The sequence below is a fragment of the Coenobita brevimanus genome, unplaced genomic scaffold (genome assembly GCF_032717465.1).
Source record: "Coenobita brevimanus isolate Jiangsu-jjx unplaced genomic scaffold, ASM3271746v2 jjx.HiC_scaffold_2800, whole genome shotgun sequence".
Lineage (NCBI taxonomy): Eukaryota > Metazoa > Arthropoda > Malacostraca > Decapoda > Coenobitidae > Coenobita > Coenobita brevimanus.
In genome coordinates this window covers 194,057-215,025 of record NW_027643764.1, presented here as the reverse complement: position 1 = coordinate 215,025, position 20,969 = coordinate 194,057, and the positions used below count along the sequence as shown (strand labels likewise).

The 20,969-nt window shown below is 46.5% G+C and overlaps 2 protein-coding genes across 2 annotated transcripts; both read right to left on the bottom strand.

Annotated features, from left to right (window-relative positions):
* Positions 1-5,274: 5,274 nt before the first annotated feature.
* Positions 5,275-6,983, bottom strand: LOC145390074 (uncharacterized). Its single transcript, XM_080265145.1, has 2 exons — positions 6,862-6,983; positions 5,275-6,721 (listed from the first exon to the last, which is right to left on the bottom strand). Exons 1-2 carry the CDS (start codon positions 6,981-6,983, stop codon positions 5,275-5,277), a joined length of 1,569 nt encoding a protein of 522 aa, XP_080121271.1.
* LOC145390073 (uncharacterized) lies at positions 6,980-8,143 on the bottom strand. The gene is made up of 2 exons (XM_080265144.1): positions 7,952-8,143; positions 6,980-7,849 (listed from the first exon to the last, which is right to left on the bottom strand). Exons 1-2 carry the CDS (start codon positions 8,141-8,143, stop codon positions 6,980-6,982), a joined length of 1,062 nt encoding a protein of 353 aa, XP_080121270.1.
* Positions 8,144-20,969: the final 12,826 nt, after the last annotated feature.

The window sequence follows — 20,969 nt, the reverse complement described above, 5'->3', positions numbered from 1 at the left end:
AGTCGAAAACCGTATTGATTCTTATTATATAGATTCTCAGATTCAAGGTGTAATCTGAGCCTTTTATTAATTATTCTCTCTAGTACCTTTCCAGGGACTTCTAAAAGAGAGATGGGTCTGTAATTCTCTACGAGATGTGGGTTCTTGTTCTTTTTTGGGATTAGTTTTATAATGGCTTCTTGAAATTTGTCGAGGAAATATCCTGCAGAGATGGTTGCATTAAATATGTTTTTTAAATTTTCAATGGCTATATTGGGGAGATTGGATAGTATAGTTTTATTATATCCACTTTCTCCCGGGCAAGTCTTTTTTAAGTTCTTGATGATAGAGGTAATTTCGTCTGTCGTGATAGGAGTGGTAAATATTGTGTTTGAGTCTAATCTATCGGGGTGAGCTGAATGGTACGGTGTTAATCTATCTGCGTTGATGGTAAGGAATTCTTTTACTAAATTGTCGTGTCTGTTGTTGTCCTGTTCTTCTTCGATCTCTTGAAAGATGGACTCCCAGTGTCGCCTATGTGTTCTTTCTTTTTCAGAGGCTGAGTGTTGTCTGTTTCCCAGATGATCTAATACGTAATGAGGGTCGGGGGTCTAAGTTCCTGAGATGATTTTTATTTGACGCCAAAATGTGGAGGGATCATTATAAAGATTGGCGGTTGTTGTTGTGATATTTACCTCACAACATGGTGAGGACACGGGCAAACATAGAGCCCGTCAGAGAAGTGGCATAAAGTAGCTCTCAAACGAGAGCATAGCGGTGACAAAAACTGCAAGACGAAGCAGCAAGGCAGGACAAGATCAGGCGTGGCTCAGCAGTTACGAGAGCAGTCTGGTGGCGATATAGTTGACGAGGGCAGCTTTTTTTTTTTTTTTTTTGTGATATTTGCCTCACAATAAGGTGAGGACACGGGCAAACAGAGAGCCCGTCAGAGGAATGGCAAAAACAAAGCTCTCAAAAGAGAGCATAGCTGTGACAATAACTGCAAGCCGAAGCGGCAAGGCAGGACAGGATCAGGCGTGGCTCAAGATATTTTTTTTTTTTTTTTTTTTTTTTTTTTTTAAAGGAAGGTGGGGAAAGAAGAGAGAATAGGGGAAGGGATAGTAAGAAAGAGGAAGGAAGAGGGAGTAGACAGTTGGTGGGCTGGCCACCATGCTTTGTTTTGTTTATAGTATTTGTTAGATAACTGCTTTAATTTTGTTTGTTGAGTTAGGTAAGTGCTTTGTTTTGTATATTGTGTTAGTTTGGTAAGTATATGTAGTGGTTATGGCTGTGTATGTCTGTGTGCGCGTGCGTGCGCGTACGCATGTGCGCGTGGATGTGGGCGTGTGCGTGGGTGCGTGTTCATATGTTTTGTATGTGTGAATTGCGCTAGCGAGCTAGCTTTTGAGGGTTTGGTTGAGTTGTTTGGGTTTATGTCGTAATTGGGTTATGTCGAAAATAGGTGGGGTTTTTGTATTCGTTAGTGCGACACTTATCGTTTGGGTTGAGTTTAGTAAATTGGTATAGGGTCTTGGTTGTTTAATATGGTTTTTAGACTACTAGGGAACCATTTGTGGAAGGAGCGATTCTCATCGTTGATATTGTAAGTTAATGCATTGTATGTTTCAGGGTTTATTTCCTCGATTTTTACTCCAGATTTTTTTTCGCTTGGTTATGTAATCTTATGTTTAACGGTTTGGTTTTTAGTTATGGCGTGAATTTGTTCCGTGTTAAGTGTGTAAGGGTACTGCTGATTAGTTGCAAATCTGAGGGCTTTGTTTTGTAAGACTTGTAGTTTTTTAAGTTGGGTATAGCTGAAGGTGTGTGTGGGAATGGGTGGGTAATCTAGTATGGGGAGGATCAGTGCTTTGACAAGGTGGGATTTGACTTTTATAGGCATGTCCTTGAATCTGAGTAAGCGGGATAATGCTCCAGTAGCTTTTTGTTTTCTATCCTGTACACTGGGAAGATAGCCTCTAGAGTTAAGTTTAAACCCAAGTATTTTACCCTCTTCTTTGAAGTCTGTTATTTCTTCGTTAATTATTAAAGGTTCTTTTTTGGTGTTGGCAAGTTGGATGACGGAGAATTTATTTATGTTAGTTTGTATTTTCCATTTTGATTCATATTCGTTAATTTTCTCGACTTCGCTTTGAGTTCTTGAGTTCATGATCCTTCTAGATGGTCCAGGATAGTTAATAATTTGGGAAATATCGTCAGCGTAACTTATATTGATGCCATGGGTTGCTTGTGGGGAGTCACTGGTGAAAATAGAGTAAAGAGTTGGTGAGAGTACGCTCCCTTGAGGAACCCCGCTTTCCAGAGCAAAGCTAGCACCTGTATAATTATTTATTTTGATTTTAGCCTTCCTGTCGTCGAGAAAATCACAGAGAATTTTTTTAGTTATAGTTGGGAGGTTGAGATTAAGTAATTTATATTTAAGTCCTAAATGCCACACCTTGTCAAAGGCTTTTGTTACATCTCTAAGGATGATGTGGCATTGTCCTTTGTTAGATTTACTTATTGCTATATGTTCTGATGCTATTGCAATTGCCTGAGTGGTGCCCCTTAGTAGTCGAAAACCGTATTGATTCTTATTATATAGATTCTCAGATTCAAGGTGTAATCTGAGCCTTTTATTAATTATTCTCTCTAGTACCTTTCCAGGGACTTCTAAAAGAGAGATGGGTCTGTAATTCTCTACGAGATGTGGGTTCTTGTTCTTTTTTGGGATTAGTTTTATAATGGCTTCTTTAAATTTGTCGGGGAAATATCCTGCAGAGATGGTTGCATTAAATATGTTTTTTAAATTTTCAGTGGCTATATTGGGGAGATTGGATAGTATAGTTTTATTATATCCACTTTCTCCCGGACAAGTCTTTTTTAAGTTCTTGATGATAGAGGTAATTTCGTCTGTCGTGATAGGAGTGGTAAATATTGTGTTTGAGTCTAATCTATCGGGGTGAGCTGAGTGGTACGGTGTTAATCTATCTGCGTTGATGGTAAGGAATTCTTTTACTAAATTGTCGTGTCTATTGTTGTTCTGTTCTTCTTCGATCTCTTGAAAGATGGACTCCCAGTGTCGCCTATGTGTTCTTTCTTTTCAGAGGCTGAGTGTTGTCTGTTTCCCAGATGATCTAATACGTAATGAGGGTCAGGGGTAGTTCCTGAGAGGATTTTTATTTGACGCCAAAATGTGGAGGGATCATTATAAAGATTGGCGGTGTTTGCAATAGTGTTTGCCCAATGTGTGTTGTGTTCTGTTAAGAGGGATGTATGTAGTTGAGTTTGAAGTAGTTTGTATCGTCTATAGTGATCTCGTGTCCAACCATGTGTTTGGGAGTGAGTTCTTAATGCATTGTATTGATTGATGAGGATCTGTGTGTCTCTGTTGTGTTTAGGAGTAGTGATTGTTCTATGTGTGGTTGTAGGGATGTTGTTGTTGATTGCAATATTTATGTTGGAGTACCATCTTTCAAGAGATTGATCGATTTCCTCTAGTGTTCCATCATCGGGGATATGAAAGTTAGTAAATGTTGTGGTTATATCTTGTTTAAAGTCATTCCAGTTGGCCATGGCAAAGTTAGGTCGAGGTGGAATGGGGACGGTTATTGGGGCGGTGGAGATAGTGGCGATTATGGGGGTGTGATCACTAGTGGTGAGAAGGCAGGGAGAGAAATGGGTGTTGTGATAAGCTGTTAGGTTGCAAAGAGCTATGTCTGGGGTGGAGGTAGAGTTGTGTGAGAGGAATGTAGGAAAGTTGGGACCAATGTGTCTTACTGTGGTGTCTTGGATGAGTCTTGGAAGTTGTCTTCCTACGACGTTTTAGTTTCTGTTGCCCAGGAGGCGGTGTTTAGCGTTAAGATCACCAATGAGGTATATAGGGATGGTTCTTCTGAATAAGTTAATAAAATCGGGGGTTGGGAGGTAAGGGCGGCTAGGGGGGAGGTATACCGTAGCAATAATGATTTTTCCAGTGTGCGTTTGTAACTCTACGGCAATCAGATCTGAGATAAAACTGTCTATGATTTTATATTGTAAATTGTTTTTCAGTGCAATGGCTGTGCCGTCCATAGGGCGATTGAGAAAGTTTTTGCTATGTGTTTTATACCCAGGGATACGGAGTGAATTTGGTGAGGTAGTGCCGTGGCTATTTATAAGAATGATATCTGGATCTAAATTACGGTAGGTATTGCTAAGACCTAGACTTCGACCATGCCAATTAAGGACGTTATGTTGAATGATTTTCATTGTCTATGTCTTTGGGGTCTGGACTGAGAGGGTTGGGAAGCCTTTGTGTGCTGATCCCCTAGCCGAAGGAGAAGTCTTTCTTCTTCGGTGTTAGCTGGCCGAATAAGATGTTGGAAGGTTTCTAGTTTTTCACAGGTGATTCTTAGTTGGTTGAGTGACAAATCTGGATTCAGTATGTTGTTATTTTGTATGAATAAGGCTTTGTTTTCTTTTATAGCTTTGGCTAGTTCTCTTTGTTTGTATTCTTTGTTTGACTTTCAAATTGAGGGGAGGACTACGACCTCTACCTTGTCATTTTCGGTTTCGTCTTCGTCAGAGGAGCTTAGGTGTTCATCTGATTCACTGTCTGTTTGGTATTTTGGGATGTCATTACTTCCATGTGGGATGGGTTCATCTTCATGTGTGTCAAGCACCATAGCCTCTTCGTTTTTCTCTTCAGAGATAGGGATGGTTTGTGTGTAAAGGGATGATTCAGCAGGTTTTTTATTTGTATTGGCTGGGGGAGAAAGAAGATTTTTAGTTGTAGATGGCAGAATGGCTTGTATAATTTTTTCAGAGTGGGGGTTAGGGGGGAGTTTGACAATTGGTAGTCCATTAAGTGTGCAACTTTCCCCCAGAATTTTATTAAAGCTGCCTGGGTTTGCAAGCTCGTGCATCGTTCGTTCGTTCGTTTAAAGTTTTCTGCACCTTTAGTGCAGGCCGGGCCATCTATTAGCCCGGTTTGTGTGGGAGGGCTTGTATAGTAACTGGGAAGATGGCATGTCACTGCGGTGCCCCTAGGGCTTAGCAGCGCACTGCGTTCTTCTGCTGATTTTTTTTTGGGGGGGGTTATTTAGGAGGTGGGGCAGCTTGTGCTACTTCTAAGAGGGTGCGAGTTGGTATTGTGGCGATGATATTAGCGGCTGCCTTGCGGAGCGTGCATGGGGGAATAGGATGATTTTCGGATCTTAGTGTGTCGGGATTAGGGTAGGGGGGTTTGACCCGAAGGCGAGATGTGGCAGGGCAGTTTAGCAGGTAGTGAAGGAGTGGTTGAGAGGTGGGGGCCTATCAGTGTTCGCATTCTGTGGGAGAGGTGTTGTTGGTGGTGATTTCAGCTTTGCACGCGAATCCTAGCCGGAGGCGATGAATGTGGGTGAGGAGGCGGTTGTCTTTGGGTAGTGGCTGCATGAGTTCAGTATATTTGGTGGCCTGGGCAAACCAGGTAGCAGATGGAGATCCGAGTTTGACTTCTGCCTCATGATCGTTGCGATTGCGTCTGGCTGTTCGTTGCTTAATCTTTTGTTTAATGCGTGATAGGCTTGGGGGTATGTCTGTGTCAATGTGGAGGTGGGCTGATGCATGTTTGGCTGCCTTATCAGCCCTCTCATTCCCCTTTATTCCAACGTGGCTGGGGATCCAGTGGATGGTGATGGATCCCCCTGCCTCTCGGATCTGTTGGGCTGTTGCATGGATGTCAGTGGTTAGTGCGAGGTTGTCAGAGGGTGAGAATTGTTTAAGGACATGGATAGCGGCAGTGGAGTCAGAATGAATGATGATGGTCGAGGAGGGTGCGGTGTGGAGGGCATCTTTTAAAGCTGCTGCAATAGCAGCGAGTTCGGTTTGAAGCGTGGAAGCGCCATTTGTGATTCGGAAGCCATGACTGTGGTCGCCACACACAAAGGCTGCCCCGGCTCGTGTGTCCGTAACAGAGCCGTCCGTGTAATAAGTGACGGCATCAGGGGGGGTGATAGAAGCAATGCGTTGCAACCCCTCTTGGCGCAGCAATTGGGTGAGGGTGTTAGCTTTGTTTGGCGAGTCTGGGAGGAGGAGGTTGTATAAGGGTGGGTTCCAAGGGGCTTGGGGGCGGTAATGAGGGGCAGGAGAGTCCGGTGCTTGCATCATAGCAGAAAGGTTTAGGGCGTGGTTGGCGCGGGCAACACTGTGCATCCAGCTCCGGGAAAGGATGTCAGGGTGAAGGCCGGTTGCAGCTTTTATGCGTGAGAGGAGGGGACGGGGGCCGGCTGTGTGGGCCAGTTTGATGGCTAGGCTTGTCACTCTTGCCTGGATGCGATGGTGGAGAGATTCTAAGTTGCATTCTAGGCGGAGGTTGCATAGCTTGGTCCACTGTGGAGAGTTGGTCATAATCCTCAGGGCTTCATTCTGAATGACCTCAAGTCTGTTCGATTGGGCAGTGTCGATGGTGAGAAGGACAGGGGCGGAGTAGTCAACAATGGACCTTATAGCTTGTATATAAAAGAGACGGAGGACTTTGAAGGACGCACCTCCCCCTTTGCCTGCTAGGGCTCTGAGCGCGGAGGTGCGCGTTCTGGTTTTCTCCCTGAGCCGTGTCACTTCACCTCTGAAGGAAAGGTGGGAGTCTATTGTTACTCCAAGGTATTTGCGGGATGTTACATATTCAATGGACGTGTTTCCGAGTCTTAGTTGGTCTGTGGGAGGCCCAATACCCAGGGGGAGAGCTTTGGTTTTGTTGATGTTAATTTTTAGCCCCAGTTCTCTGCATATAGTGGTGAGCTTAGAGAGAGCCCTTTGTGCTCGTGTAAAGAAGGGGCCTTGATGGATAATGAGGGCAAGGTCGTCAGCGTAGCAGTGTAGGCGGGTTCCTGGGCCTAGGTCAGTGCATAAGAGGCACTCCACAAGGGTGTTGAACAGAGTTGGGCTGAGGATACTGCCTTGTGGAGTGCCATTTTGATGTCGGTGTGGAGCAGACGTGTGTCCTTGGAAGCGGACAGCAGCTTCACGATCCCGGAAGAAGTCATCGAGCCAGCAAAGGAGGCGTGCCCCTCACACCCTTGTGTGCCAAGGTTGCCAGGATTGCCTCAGGACATGCAAGCTCGAAGGCCTTCTCGAGGTCAATGAAGACAGCAAGTCCTTTGCTTCCTCGGAGTTCACAGAGGAAGGAGCCAAGACATTCTGTGGCCCCTTTGCCTTTGGTGTATGCAAAAGTGTAGTGGTGAGGGGGGGGCAAGCACCATTGGAGGCGGTGGAGCACCATGCGCTCAGCCGTTTTGCCGAGGCAGCTGAGAAGAGAGATGGGTCTGGGGTTATTGGGGTCATTTTGTTTGGGGATTGGGTGTATCACAGCATGCTTCCACTGCAAGGGCAATCGGCCTAAGGTCCAAGAGTGGTTGAGGAGGTCCAGAAAGGCCTTCTCAGCCACTGGGCCCGCATGTGAAAGCATGCTGTAAGTGATTCCATCTAAGCCAGGAGCTGTATCTGTACTGCTTTTCTTTGCTTGGGCCAGCTCATGTGTTGTGAAAGGGCGATCAGACTCGGCTGGGGTGTTTTGGCTGATGTGGATCATTTCGGCTCTGTGTTGGTGGAGTTCCTCCTGCCGGCGCCTGATATCATTTGGGAGTTGAGTGGGGGAGGTGCGTCTGGCGAAGGACTCTGCTAGGTTTTCTGCCTCTTTGCGGGGATTTGGATGAGTTGGGGGCCGGGCAGAGGGGGGGCTGGAGACCGCTTTCAGTTTTTTCCATATAGAGCCAAGGTTAGAATGTGCTCCTAGCGACTGACACCACTCCAGCCATTTCTGTTCTTTGATGCTGTTTTTCTCAGCGATGGAGTGCTGGATGACTGACTGGAGATATCTAAGTGCCTCGGGGGTGGGGTTGGCCCTGTAGATCTTTTTGGCCCTGTTTAGATGGTGATTAAGTTCTTTGACTCTGGGGCAGTAGTACCAGTGGTTTTTGTGGTGGCGCTTAATGGGGGTGGTGGTGGGAATTGCCGTTCCTGCTGCTGCTTGAAAGGCACTTATGATCTGGGCAGCATGTTCCTCTAGGTCCTGTGAGGGATCGCTATTGATGAGGTTGTCTAGTGTGTTTGTGAACAGACCCCAGTCTGCGCGCTTGGTGTTCCACGGGGGGGGGGGCAGGAGGTCTGGGGAGTGGGGCGATTGGGATGGTGCAGAGGATGGCATGGTGGTCAGAGGTTAGAGTGGGGTGGATCTCCCAAGTGGAGTGACGTGCTAGCGTTGACGACACGAGGGAGAGGTCTAGCCTGCCCCTTGTAGGTGTGTTGGAGAGTCAACGTCGTTTAGGAGAGTGATGGTTGGTGTTTCCTCCAAGACTGTAGCTAGGTGGCGTCCTGTGGGGTTTGTGGGGCTTTGGGAGTTAAGGCAGAAGTGGTGGGCATTAAAATCTCCGCCAACAAAGACTTCTTCTGTAGCAGAGAGTGAGAGTAGCTCCCCCAGTCTAAGGTCGGCCGTGGGTGAGCGGTAGACATTGTATATTTTGAGGTGGCCTTGTGCTAGGGTGAGGTCCACTCCCTGAATCTCTGCCTCAGAACAGTCTGGAAGGGGGCTGATGGCGGCTGCAGGAATGTGTTTTCGGACGAGGATGGCGCAGCCTCGAGAACCACCACGCACATAGGGTAGTAGGAAGGGGGTGAAACCCCGCATATGCAGTGGGCGGTGCTTGCTTAAGAGAGTCTCCTGCAGGAGGAAGATGTCGATATTGTCTTTGTGTGCGACTTCTTCTAGCAGGGGAGCGGCGTGCAGAGGCACCGAGGATGTTCCACTGCAGTATGCGGAGGGAGGGGGGCGGGGAGGGGTTGGCGGGGTGGCTGGTGTCCCCTAGGTTGTTTGGGTGGGAGTAGGAAGGGGGACCTGGAGCGGGGTCTCCCTCTCTCCACAGAGCACTTGCGAGGTTGGTGGGGTTGGGCTTTCATTGTTTTTGTGGTCGGTGGGTCTGTCGGTAGACAGGGAACGGTTTCTGGCATCTCGGGGTGTGTGTTTTGTACGGTTGTGTTGTCTGTGGCATGGTTGATGTGTGGGGTCTGAGGTGGCAGGAGGTGGAGGAGGCTGTGATGAGGTTTGTTGTGGGGGAGTGGCTTGGGTTAGGGTCTTCGGGGGCCGTGGTGTGGGGGCCGGGATGTTCTATCCAGTTCTGGATCGTTGAGGATATTGCAGAGCGGAGGGGCTTGGATCTATGGGCCGATTGAGGACCTGTTCTAGCATAGACACCATTGTGTTGCATAGCATTCGGCCTAGATTTTTTAGGTGTTCTGCCTTGAAGATGAAGTGGTCTTTGGGAAGAGTGGTGTCTGGTTGTGGGGTTTGTGTGAAGGCTTCCAAGGTGGTCTGTGTGCTTGCGTCCTGCTTTGGGCGTGTGTCGGGAGGTGGTTGGCAGTGCGGCTGTGTGGGTGGGGTGCGTGGTTGGTGAGGTGGTTTTGTTGGGGGGTGGGGAATTGCCTGAGGAGTAACAGTGGGGGTTGGTAAGGGGGGAAAGTCGGTGGTCAGCTGGGGAGGGGGTGGAAGTGGCGAGAAAAAAAAAAACACAAGGGGGATATATATATATATATATATATATATATATATATATATATATATATATATCTAGCCGATAGATATATATATATGTGGGAGGTATTTATTTACTCAGTCGTTCGTCCATTAGTTCTAAGCAGCACACACACATATATACACCCATACACACATGTATACTCAAATGAAATTAAATATACTTGAGTGTATGAATGTAAATCGGTATGTATGCTTAAGCAAGAACAACGAAGGAATCGATCAGGATAAATAAATTATCAGCTACAATCCGGCGGTTCCCTACAGTGCCGGGGGGGCCTAACTCCCCGTCCTCTAGAGGACGTCGTGAGAGTACCCCGACACTGCCCCGTGAGGGACTTACCTAACCCTAGCCCTAACAGAATGCCTACCCTTGCCGCCTCCTATAACCAGGCCTCTAAGGCCCCCCTTCATGGAAATACCCTACGGTATCCCTTCAGGGTTCGGCGTCGTACTACGGCAGGGACTCTAAGTGGCAGCCGGAAAGCAGCTGATATGGTAAAAAAAAAAAAAAAAAAAAAAAAAAAAAGGAAAACACAAGGTTTCCTCAAGCTGTGTTGGCGTGAAAATCGATCTCTGAGCTGGAAGAGAGACAGCTATGGAAGTCTTGGGTTGCGCTATCCACGTTTCACTGTGGAGCGACGATGTTAAAACCTCAGGTGATGGCGGGGGAGTGCCGGATCGCGTGCCCTCCAATCATGAAACAGATCCGACGCCCTCCAATCAGAGCGCTGAAAGGTTCTTGCCAGTTGCCACAGGCTAGTGGAAGGTTGGAGGTCTCTGCTGGGAGATGTGCTCGGTGCGGCAGCTGGTGAGAGATTGGTGGAGGAGCGTGAGCTCGTGCATGTGAGCATTCATGATAAGAAGCATGTAGTCTGCAAACTTGTCGTTGGGAGATCCATTTTGTATAGCAGCTGCTGGGGTATTAGGGTTTGGTTTTGTTACTTGTGCAAAGCTTAGACCTGGTCGTACTGTGGCGGGGGGGGGGGTATTTATTGCTTTCTTTACTATTTCTTTTCTTTTAGGGCATTTCATAGCCATACTGCGGTGGTCTCCTTCGCAGTTAATACACTTTTTGAAGTTGGAGTTGCATTTCTTCCAAGTGTGATCAAGACTGGAGCATTCAGAACAGATTTTAAAATCTTTGGGTTTAGGACATTCGTTGATGTTATGTGTCCATTTCATAGCACTTCATACACATTATGATATGTAGATATTTCTCAGCCTGGATCTGATTTTTGCTGATGCACAGATGGAACAATTTCAGCCCTTCTATTGCTTGTTCTGCCATCTTGATATCATCAAATTCTATTTTCATAGTGTTTCTGTTGCCAAATTTGGTTATTTTGGTGATTTTGGCCCAAGAGTTTTCTTTAATGACTTCATGTTCAATCTCCTCTTCACTGTGGCAGTAGATGATGTCATCTACTTTGGTGCATATAATGCTCCTTTTAGCTTTTAGGTCAGGAGGGAGGATTGGGGTGAAGCCATTGTCCTGTAAAGATGTTTTCAGAGGATGAGACAGGAGCTTATTAGTGTCATCTTCTGTGGCTGTAGTTGCGGTGATGAATTCTTTTGAATCATGGAGTCCTGTTATTTTTATGTTGTGAGGAGCAACTATTTCAAGCAATTTCAGTTTAACTTGATTTTCTTGGGGATTACTGTGTTTGATTTTAAGTTTACCCATTTTTCAACATGGGGAAAAAATCCTGAGAGGCCATTAACAGGCCGCCTAGTTGGTCCAATCTACCTGTGATCTGGGGCTTGTAACCTAAACTCCCCCCCTCTAAAGGGAGTGACCACTTGCAAGGTCAAAGGAGTACCCCTGATCCCTAACCCTATTAAAGAAAATACCCATTCCAGTGCTTCCTATAACCACCCCAGAACGGGGTCCCCTCGTGCCACTGGCCTCGGGGTTCGGCTTCGTACCACACCAGAGCCTCTACTGGGCGAGCCTAACAGGACCAAAGTAAAATCTAAGAAATAAAGGTAGTCTTAAGTAGTAAAAAAGATTTTCAGCCAAGGTGAGCGGGCTGACAGACTTGCAGAATGACGGGAAAGTCGTAATCGGTAAGGTGCTGGGAAAAGCGGCAGTGAAAGTCTTAGCTTGCGCTATCCACGTTTTACTATGAGCGCCGAGTCTATGCAGAGCGGGAGCGAGCGGGAGAGATGTTACCTTTTTTTTTTTTTTTTTTTTTTTTTTTTTTTTTTTTTTAAGGAAGGTGGGTGAAGGAAGTGGGAGAAGGGGAAGGGGTTAGAGGGAAAAAAGAAGGAAGGAGGAGTGGAGAGATGGTGGGCTGGCCACCTTACTTTTTTTTTTTTTTTTTTTTTTTTTATTAGTTGTTTGAGTAATACTGTTGGGTATTACTGTTGTCATTATTATTATGTTGTCATTGTTGTTTCTTGTTATTTATTTATTTATTTGGTTGATTAGTTGTTTGAGTAATACTGTTGGGTATTACTGTTGTCATTATTATTATGTTATCATTGTTGTTTCTTGTTGTTATTTATTTATTTATTTGGTTGATTGGTTGTTTGAGTAATACTGTTGGGTATTACTGTTGTTATTATTGTGTTATCATTGTTGTTTCTTGTTGTTACTGGCTAACTAGCTAGCTAGTTTGATGTTGTGGAGTTATTACGGTAGGAGGATCGTGGTGTGAATTCTTAGTAGATGGGATTGGGGATGGTTGTAATGGTTTTTAAGCTGCTTGGGAACCATTTATGAATGGATAGGTTTCCCTCGTCGATGGTGTTTTTAAGGTTGGTGTATAAATCTGGGTTTTGTTCTTCAATTTTTTGCCATATCTTTCTTGCTTGTAAGTATAGCCTGATGTTTAAGGCTTTAGTTTTGGTGATGTCGTGTATTTGTTCAGTGTTTAGTGTGTAGGGATAGTGTTGGTTCGTGGCGAATCTGAGTGCTTTGTTTTGTATTATCTGGAGTTTCTTAAGTTGAGTGTTGCTGAAGGCATGTGTGGGGATGGGAGGATATTCTAATATGGGGAGGACCAAGGCTTTTACCAGGTGTGTTTTTATTTTGATGGGCATGTTTCTAAATTTGTAGAGCCTGCATAGGGCTCCTGTTGCCTTTTGTATTCGGTCTTTAATGCTTCCAAGGTAGCCTTTGGAATTGATCTTGAATCCAAGCATTTTTCCTTCTTCCATAAACTCTGCGATTTCGTCATTGATAACTAATGGTTCTTTTCGTGTGTTGGAGAGTTGAATTATCGAAAATTTGTTTATATTAGTTTTGATATTCCATTTTGACTCGTAGGAGTTTATTCTTTCGACGTCGAGTTTTGTTTTGTAGTTCATGATGTTTCTGGAGGGACCAGGGTAATGAATGATCTGGGTTATGTCATCGGCAAAGCTGATGTTAATGCCGTGTAGAGCAGGAGGGGTGTCGTTGGTGAAGATTGTGAAGAGGGTTGGGGATAGCACACTACCCTGGGGGACACCACAGCCCAAGACAAAGCTTGCGCCTGTGTAGTTTTTTATCTTTATTTTTGCTCTTCTGTCATCTAGGAAGTCGCACAGAAGTTTTTCAGTGATGGTGGGGAGGTTGAGGTTAAGAATTTTGAATTTAAGGCCTAAGTGCCATACTTTGTCGAAGGCCTTAGTGATGTCCCTAAAGACTACATGGCATTGTCCTTTGTTTGATTTGTTGATAGCTATTTGCTCTGTTGCAAGAGCAATAGCATGGGTGGTGCCTCTAGAGTATCTGAAACCGTATTGGTTTGTGTTGTAAAGGTTGTTGCTTTCAAGATGTAGTTGGAGTCTTTTGTTGATTAGCCTCTCTAGAATTTTGCCAGGAACTTCTAGTAGCGAAATTGGTCTATAGTTTTCCACTAGATGGGTGTTTTTGTTTTTTTTCGGAATTAATTTTATAGTGGCTTCCTTGAACCGGTCCGGGAAGTAGCCTGCGGAGATGGATGCATTAAATATTTGTACTAGTGGTTTTATGGCCGTGTTAGGGAGGTTAGCTAGGATGGTTTTGTTGAAGCCACTTTCCCCAGGGCAGGTCTTTTTCATTTTTTTGATGATGGAAGTGATTTCATCGTCCATGATGGGGGAGGTGAAGATAGTATCAGAGTCTAGTCTAGAGGGGTCTGCTGTGTGGAATGGGATGATCCTATTGATGTTGTCATTTAGAAATGTTCTGATGTTGTTTTCGTGCATTTGGTTGTTTGGATTAATGCCATTTTCTTGGAAGATTGTTTCCCAGTGATTCCTGTGTGCGGTTTCTTTTTCTCTAGGGGTGTATTGTCTGTTGCCACGAGGGTCCAATATATAATGTGGGTCAGGATCAGGGTAGCATGTAAGGTGTTTAATTTTTCTCCAGAAGGTGGGGGGGTCTCTGTATGTGTTAGCAATGTCTGTAATGGTGTTGGACCAGTGTGTGTTGTGTTCAGAAAGGAGAGAAGAATGTAGTTGGGCCTGGAGTGTTTTATAGTGTCTGAAATGTGCACGAGTCCAGCCATGTAGTTGGGAGTGATTTCTGAGGGCGTTGTATTGGTTAATCAGGATTTGTGTGTCTCTGTTGTGTCTGGGATGTGTAATTGTTCTGTGTGTGGTTGTGGGGATGTTGTTATTGATGGCGGATTGAATGGTGGAGTACCAGTGTTCAATGGATTGGTCAATATCTTCCAGGGTTCCATTTTCTAGGTTGGGAAAGTCGGTGAAGGATCTGTTTAAGTCTAGTTTGAAGTTCTCCCAGTTAGCCATGGAGAAGTTGGGTCTGGGTGGGCTGGGAACGTAGACTGGGGCAGTAGAGATGGAAGCAATAATAGGTGTGTGGTCACTGGTAGTGAGAGGTCCTGGGGTGAAAAGAATGTTATGGTATGCTGCGGGATTGCATAAGGCAATGTCAGGGGTGGTGGTGGAGTTGTGTGCGTAATATGTGGGGAAGTGGGGGCCTATGAATCTTAGTGTTGTGTCAGTGATTAGTCTTGATAGTTGCATTCCTACGGTGTTTGAATTTCTGTTTCCTAGGAGGTGGTGTTTGGCATTGAGGTCTCCAATGAAATACACAGGGGTATTCCTTCTGAAGAGGTTGACGAAATCTGGGGTTGGTAAGTAAGGTCGGCTGGGGGGGAGGTATGCTGTTGCAATGATGATTTTTCCTGTGTGTGTGTGGATTTCGGTGGCAATCATGTCGGAAATGAAATTGTCAAGTATTTTGAATTGGATGTTATTTTTAACTGCTATTGCAGTTCCGTCCATGGGGCGGTTGAGGTAATTCCTTTTGTGGGTTGAGTAACCTGGGATATGTAGGGGGGTTTGTGTAGTGGTGCCATGGCTGTTAATCAGTATGATGTCTGGGTCTATATTTCTGTATGTGTTACTAAGGCCGATCCTCCTTCCGGGCCAGTTGAGTACATTGTGTTGGAGAATTTTCATTTTAGTGTCTTTTGGGTCTAGTGTGGGCGGTTTGGGATGTTAGGGCATGTTGGTCTTGACCTTCTAATAGGTGTCTTTCCTCTGTAGTGTTTGTAAGTCTGATAAGAGGTTGGAAGTTTTCATATTTCTCAGTGATGATTCTTATTTCGTTCATTGCTGCATCCTGGTTCATTGTTGTGTTGTGCTTTTTTACCATTGCTTTTTTCTCTTTGACTGCTTTGATTAGTTCACGTGATTTGAATTCTTTGTTGGGTCTCCAAATTGAGGGGAGAACTGCCACTTCTACTTCAAGGTGGGAATCTAGGTCATCTTCCTCGTTATCCTCATCAGAGGGTTCGGTGTTATCGTCAGCTGGTGGTGTGGTGGTGGTTTCGGTTTCCTTTTCAGTTACTTCAGGGCGTGCTTCAGGTGTGGGAGGGGGGATGGAGGTTGCTGTTGTGCCTTCAGGTACTTCAGTGGAGGTGAGGCTTGTTTGATTGGGTTTTGATGGCTTCATGATATTATTTGTGGGAGGAGAGAGCAGGTTTTTAGTTGCTGGTGGGAGTATGGCTTGGATTATTTTGTCTGAAGGGGGGTTGGGGGGCAGCTTCAGGATGGGGAGGCCATTTAGTGAGCAGCTCTCTTCAAGAGTAGAGTTGAAGCTCCCAGGGACAGCAAGTTCATTCATGTGGGCATTTATGATAAGCACCATGTAATCGGAAAATTTATCTGTGACTGCTGTGTTGTGGGGGGTGTTGAGTGGCTGAGGGTGTTTGGTTGAATTGCAGCTTGTGCGAAACTCATTCCAGGGCGGACGGTAGAGGAGGTGGATTTTTTCAGGTTGATGTTGTTTTTGATGATTTCTTTTCTTTTTGGGCATCTCATGGCAGTCGTGCGGTGACCACCTTGGCAGTTAAGGCATTTTTTTATGGTTGCTTTGCAGTCCTTCCACGAGTGCTCAGTGGATGAGCACTCTGAGCAAATGGTGTAGTCAGAGGGCTTGGGGCAGTTATTAGATGTGTGGTTGTCTAAAGCATAGCATTTCATGCAGATGTCAATGTTTATGAACTCTTCTTTTTCTATTTGATGCTTGCTTATACACAGGTGGAATAATTTTAGCCCCTCCAGTGCTTTTTGTGCCATTTTGGCTTCCTCAAATTCTATTTTGAGGTTATTTCTTTTTCCAAATTTGGTAATTTTGGTAACTTTTGCCCAGATGTTGTGTGTTGAGAGTTCATGTTGTATGTCATCTTCTGTGTGACAGTAGATAATGTCGTCAACCCTTGAGCAAATTATGCTTCTGTTTGCTTTCATTTCTGGGGGTAATATAGGGGTGAATCCATTATCCTGAGGCGATTTCGTGGGTCCTGTTGCTAGTAGTTGTTCAGTGTCGTCTTCCGTGGCCGTGGTAACAATGATGTACTCCTTGGATGCTTGCAGTCCATTTATCTTAATGTTAAATGGAGCTACTAATTCCAGGAGTTTGAGTTTAGTTGGGGTTTCCTGGGGGGATTTGTGCTTAATTTTAACTCTGCCCATTTTCAGTCGTTGGAGTGCATTTAGGGAAAGTAATGAAGGTCTCTAGTAGGCCTTCTATGGTCCGTCCTACCTACTATCTTAGGCTTTAACCTATCTCCCCCCCCTCTAAAGGGAGTGACCACTTGCTCGGCCGAAGGAGTACCTAAGATTCCTAACTCTACTAGGTAAAACCCGCTCTGGTGCTTCCTATAACCACCCCCTAACGGGGCCCCCTCGTGCCACTGGCCTCGGGGTTCGGCGTCGTACCACACCAGAGACTCTACTGGGCGAGCCTAAATGGACCAAAGTCTATCTTGGGAATTTGGGTGTCTCAGTTAGAGAACAAGGATGAGGAGTGATCCTCGGCTAGGATGTTCAGCATCGGCGTGAATTGGTGATGAGTGTGTTGGAATGAACACTGCTGTGTTGTCTCCTATTTAGATTGCCTTTGAGACAGCTTGAAAACTGTCATATCCTGCTGGATCGCATGCCCTCCAATAGGGAAGTAGATCCGGCGCCAACCAATCACAGCGCAGTGAGGTGACAGCTACTGGCTAGTGGAAGGTCGGAGCTCGGCTTGGAGGTGTTCACGGTGCGAGAGCTGCAGGCAGAATGATGAAACATGACCGACGAGATGTTACCGCTGCGGCTGCCGGGAAGATAATACTGGGCGAGCCTAAAAGGACCAAAGTCTATCTTGGGAATTCTGAGTCTGTCTCAGCTAGAGAACAGGGGTGAGGAATGATCCACGGGCTTGGATGATCAACATCGGCGTGAATTGGTAAGGGGAGGGTTGGATTTGACACTGCAGTACTGCTTTCCTATTTAATTTGCCTGTGAGACAGTTGGACTGTCGTATTCTGCTGGATCGCGTGCCCTCCAATCAGGAAGCAGATCCGGCGCCATCCAATCAGAGCGCAGTGAGGTGTCAGCCACTGGCTAGTGGAAGATCGGAGGCCTCTTCTGGGAGATGTGCACGGTGCGAAAGCTTGAGGCAGAATGACATGATATGACATCGACATGGGCACCGCCGCACATGTTTGTTTGTTTGTTGAAGATTTTCCCTTCGTTGAAGTGGAAGGGGCCGGGCCATATGTTAGCCCAGTCAGTGATTTAAGCAGAGACAAGTAAGTGATGAAGACTGCAGGAGCAGTCTCTTGACTTTAAAAACTATATGCACATATATACACACATGTATATATATATGCATATGCACACATGCTCGCACGCACACTCGCACAGACACACACACACATACATACCCTGCATATCAGTGGATATGCACGTTAGGTGGGAGGAGGTGCAGGGCTGAGAGCGGGGCCGTGGCTACAACGTAGGCTGCAGCATTACGTAAAGAGTTTATGGATCTGGCTGCTTCGTGAGTTCTGGGAGTGCCTGGGTTAGGAAGAGGTCGTTTCCTGATGAGGGATGTGGCTGGGCATCTGAGAAGATAGTGCAGGAGGGGATAAAGTGGAGCCTCCTGGCAGTGTTCACATGCAGGTTCGGGGGTTTCGTCATCTGGAACCATTTCATCGTAGCATTTATAGCCCAGGCGAAGGCGGCGCAGACTATTGAGCATCGTAAGGTTGGATCTAGTTGTGATTGGCGGTGGTTTGTAGCGTGTGGCAAGTGAGTACCATCTAGCCGAGGGGGGACCCAGTTCAACATATAGGCGGTGGTCTTCTTTATTTAATCTGGCTGCCCTTGTCTTAATGGCATGCTTGACTTGGCGCAGGCTCGTGGAGATTACAAAATCAATGCTGGGGTTTTCTAGGGCTTGTTTTGCTATTCGATCTGCCTTTTCGTTGCCTGCAATGCCTACGTGACTAGGGATCCAATTTATGGTAACGGATCCCCCAGCATTGCGGATAGCTTGGGTGGTGGTGAGAATGTTGTATATTAGGTGAATGTTGTCTTTGTGAGCGTTTTGGCGAAGGGTGTGAATGGCCGAAGCCGAGTCTGTGTATGATAGTGGGAGTTGTTGGACTGTGTCCAGTCGCCGCACAGACGTTGTTGTTGTTGTTGAAATATTCTCCCCACAACGTGGTGGGGAACGGGCAAACATGAGAGCCCGTCAGGGAAAATGCAGAAAACAGCTCCAATGAAGGGGCAAAGCGCGGACGGCAGACTGGCAGACAGGGCAAGGGCGGCAGAGGAAGGGAACGAGGCGATGGTGGCGAGGCAACAGCCCGATGATCGACGAGGCGAGGGGGAGAGAGCAGTAGACTGCACGGCGCCGATGGAAGGGGCGCCGGCATGCTCAGGTGGAAATCCCCAAACGACTCGGCGGTGGTTGGCGGCCGGCTGCTCAATGTTTACAGAGGTCAGAGAGGGACGAGAGCATGGTAGACTAAACGGCGCCGATGGTGAGGGCGCCGAAGCTCTGATAGAGGCGTTCCGAACTCTGCCCTCAACCCCCATTCACTCGCTCCAGCTCTCCACAGCAGCAGGTGGAAGCGTAGAGGGAAGGCCCAGTCCAGGTGGACACAAGGGCACAACCCCGGTCAAGGTAGTGGCGGAGGGAGGGTGGTCGGCCATGGAAAGGGCGGACGAGCCTCAACCTCCTGGTGGGCTGACCAGGGCACTCCCGTAGGTGGAGAGGACAGACCCGTCCTTCAGCTGAAACGGCTGCTGTGGAGAGCTGGTCCCGCCGGGAATAGCGGTGGAGGTGTTGCCTCGGCGAGAGGTGGGCTGCGAGTGGCCGCACTTCACTTCACTTCGTCATAGAAAAGTGGGGGGAAAGAAGAGGGAGAGATTAGAAGAGATTAAGTGGGGAAATATGAAAGACAGTCGGAGGTATAAAGATTGGGGGCCGTCCCCATTGCTGTGGCTTAGTTTTTATTTTTTGTGTATGCTGTGTTCCTGTTGGTCCTATACAGCGGTCACTCTGTGTATGTGCAGACAAGGGTAGATATATCGATGAAGGTGAAGAGCCATAGTTTGTACCCCCGGCGCTACTAAGGGTGGTGCCTGTCTCTGTGGCATTGGTGGGTTCTGCTGTCTTGGTGGGTTGCTGCTTTCTATTTCACAGGCTCTATAGTCATGGAAAGGAGGAGTTTTAGTATTAGAGAAAATGGGGGGAGAAGGCTAGAACTTATCTTTCCTCCCCATGGCATTCACCAGGGTGCACGAGGCATAGGCTGTGCATGGGCAATGTCTATTCCCAACCCACTCCACGTTCACGACCCCGCCATCAGATGTGACAGCTCCTTACATTTTGGTTTCAGGAGCTAGCACAACGGACGACGGAGTGCATTCACTCAGGAGTGGGCAGGGAATGAGTGTGCAGTGCAACTGTCTCCTGACAGTAGTGGTGGTCTGGTGCGGTCAGTTCAAGGTCGGCAGGTGTATGGGATATAGGGTAACGTGATCTTTCGCTTCGTTGCTGCTGTTTGTAGTATTAGTTATTATATATAATGAGAGGGGTTGTCGTTAGAGGGACGTATAAATTGGGTTTGGTGGCGGTCTATTTCTGTTTAAGAGGGAGCTGGGGAACCAATTATGCATCCTCCCGTATTCTTTGTTGGTGATATCCTCGTAATTTGGGTCTCTGGTCTCTTCTAGTTTTTGCCAGATTTTTCCTGCCCTCTTGTGCATCCGGATGTTTAGTGCAGCTATTTTGTGCATGCTGTGTAATTGTTCTGTGATATAGTTGAAGGGGTGATGGTTGTTTTCGACAAATCTCAGAGCTTTGTTTAATACTCTTTGTAGTTTTAGCTTTTGGGTGTTTGATATAGTGTCCAGTGGCACAGGAGGGTATTCTAGCAAAGGGAGAATGTAGGCTTTAACGAGGTGGCTTTTTATTTTTCTATTTAGCGTTTTAAAACGGTAGAGGGTGGACAGTGCTGCCTTCCCCTTGCATATTCGTTCCCTTACATGTTTTGTGATCCCGGCCTGAGTTATTGTGAGGCCTAACAGGCTTCCCTCATTGCTTGTGTTTAGTAGCTCACCATCCACAATGATTTCTTCCATGTATTTTTGTGCTAATGGAATTATTTTAAATTTCTGTTGATTAGTCCTGATCTTCCATCGTTTCTCATACTCACTGATTCTGGTGATTTCTCTGGCTACTTTGCTGGCCATCATGAGTTTGGACCGTCCTTGGTAAGTCACTCTATGAGTCACATCGTCAGCATACATTATGTCTAGGCAGTCTGGAGGTGGGGGGGGGGTGTCTCTAGTGTAAAGAATGTATAGGGTGGGGGAGAGGACGCTCCCTTGTGCCACCCCACTGTCGAGCTGTATAACGTCGCCTAACTGGTCCTTGTGTCTAATTCTCGCGGTGCGGTCAGTCACAAAGTCGCATAAAAACTTCTCGAGGATGGTAGGGAGTTCTAGTTGTAATAGTTTGTATTTGAGTCCTTCATGCCAGACCTTGTCAAAGGCCTAGCTTACGTCTCTGAGGACGAGACAGCACTGTTCCCGTCTCGACAGGGTCTGGGCGAGTCTCGTAAGTCAGGGCTATGGCTTTGTTTGTGTCTTTTTGTGGTCTGAAGCCGTACTGTCTGGGGTTATGAAGTCTGTTTGTCTCTAGGTAAAGTCGGAGTCT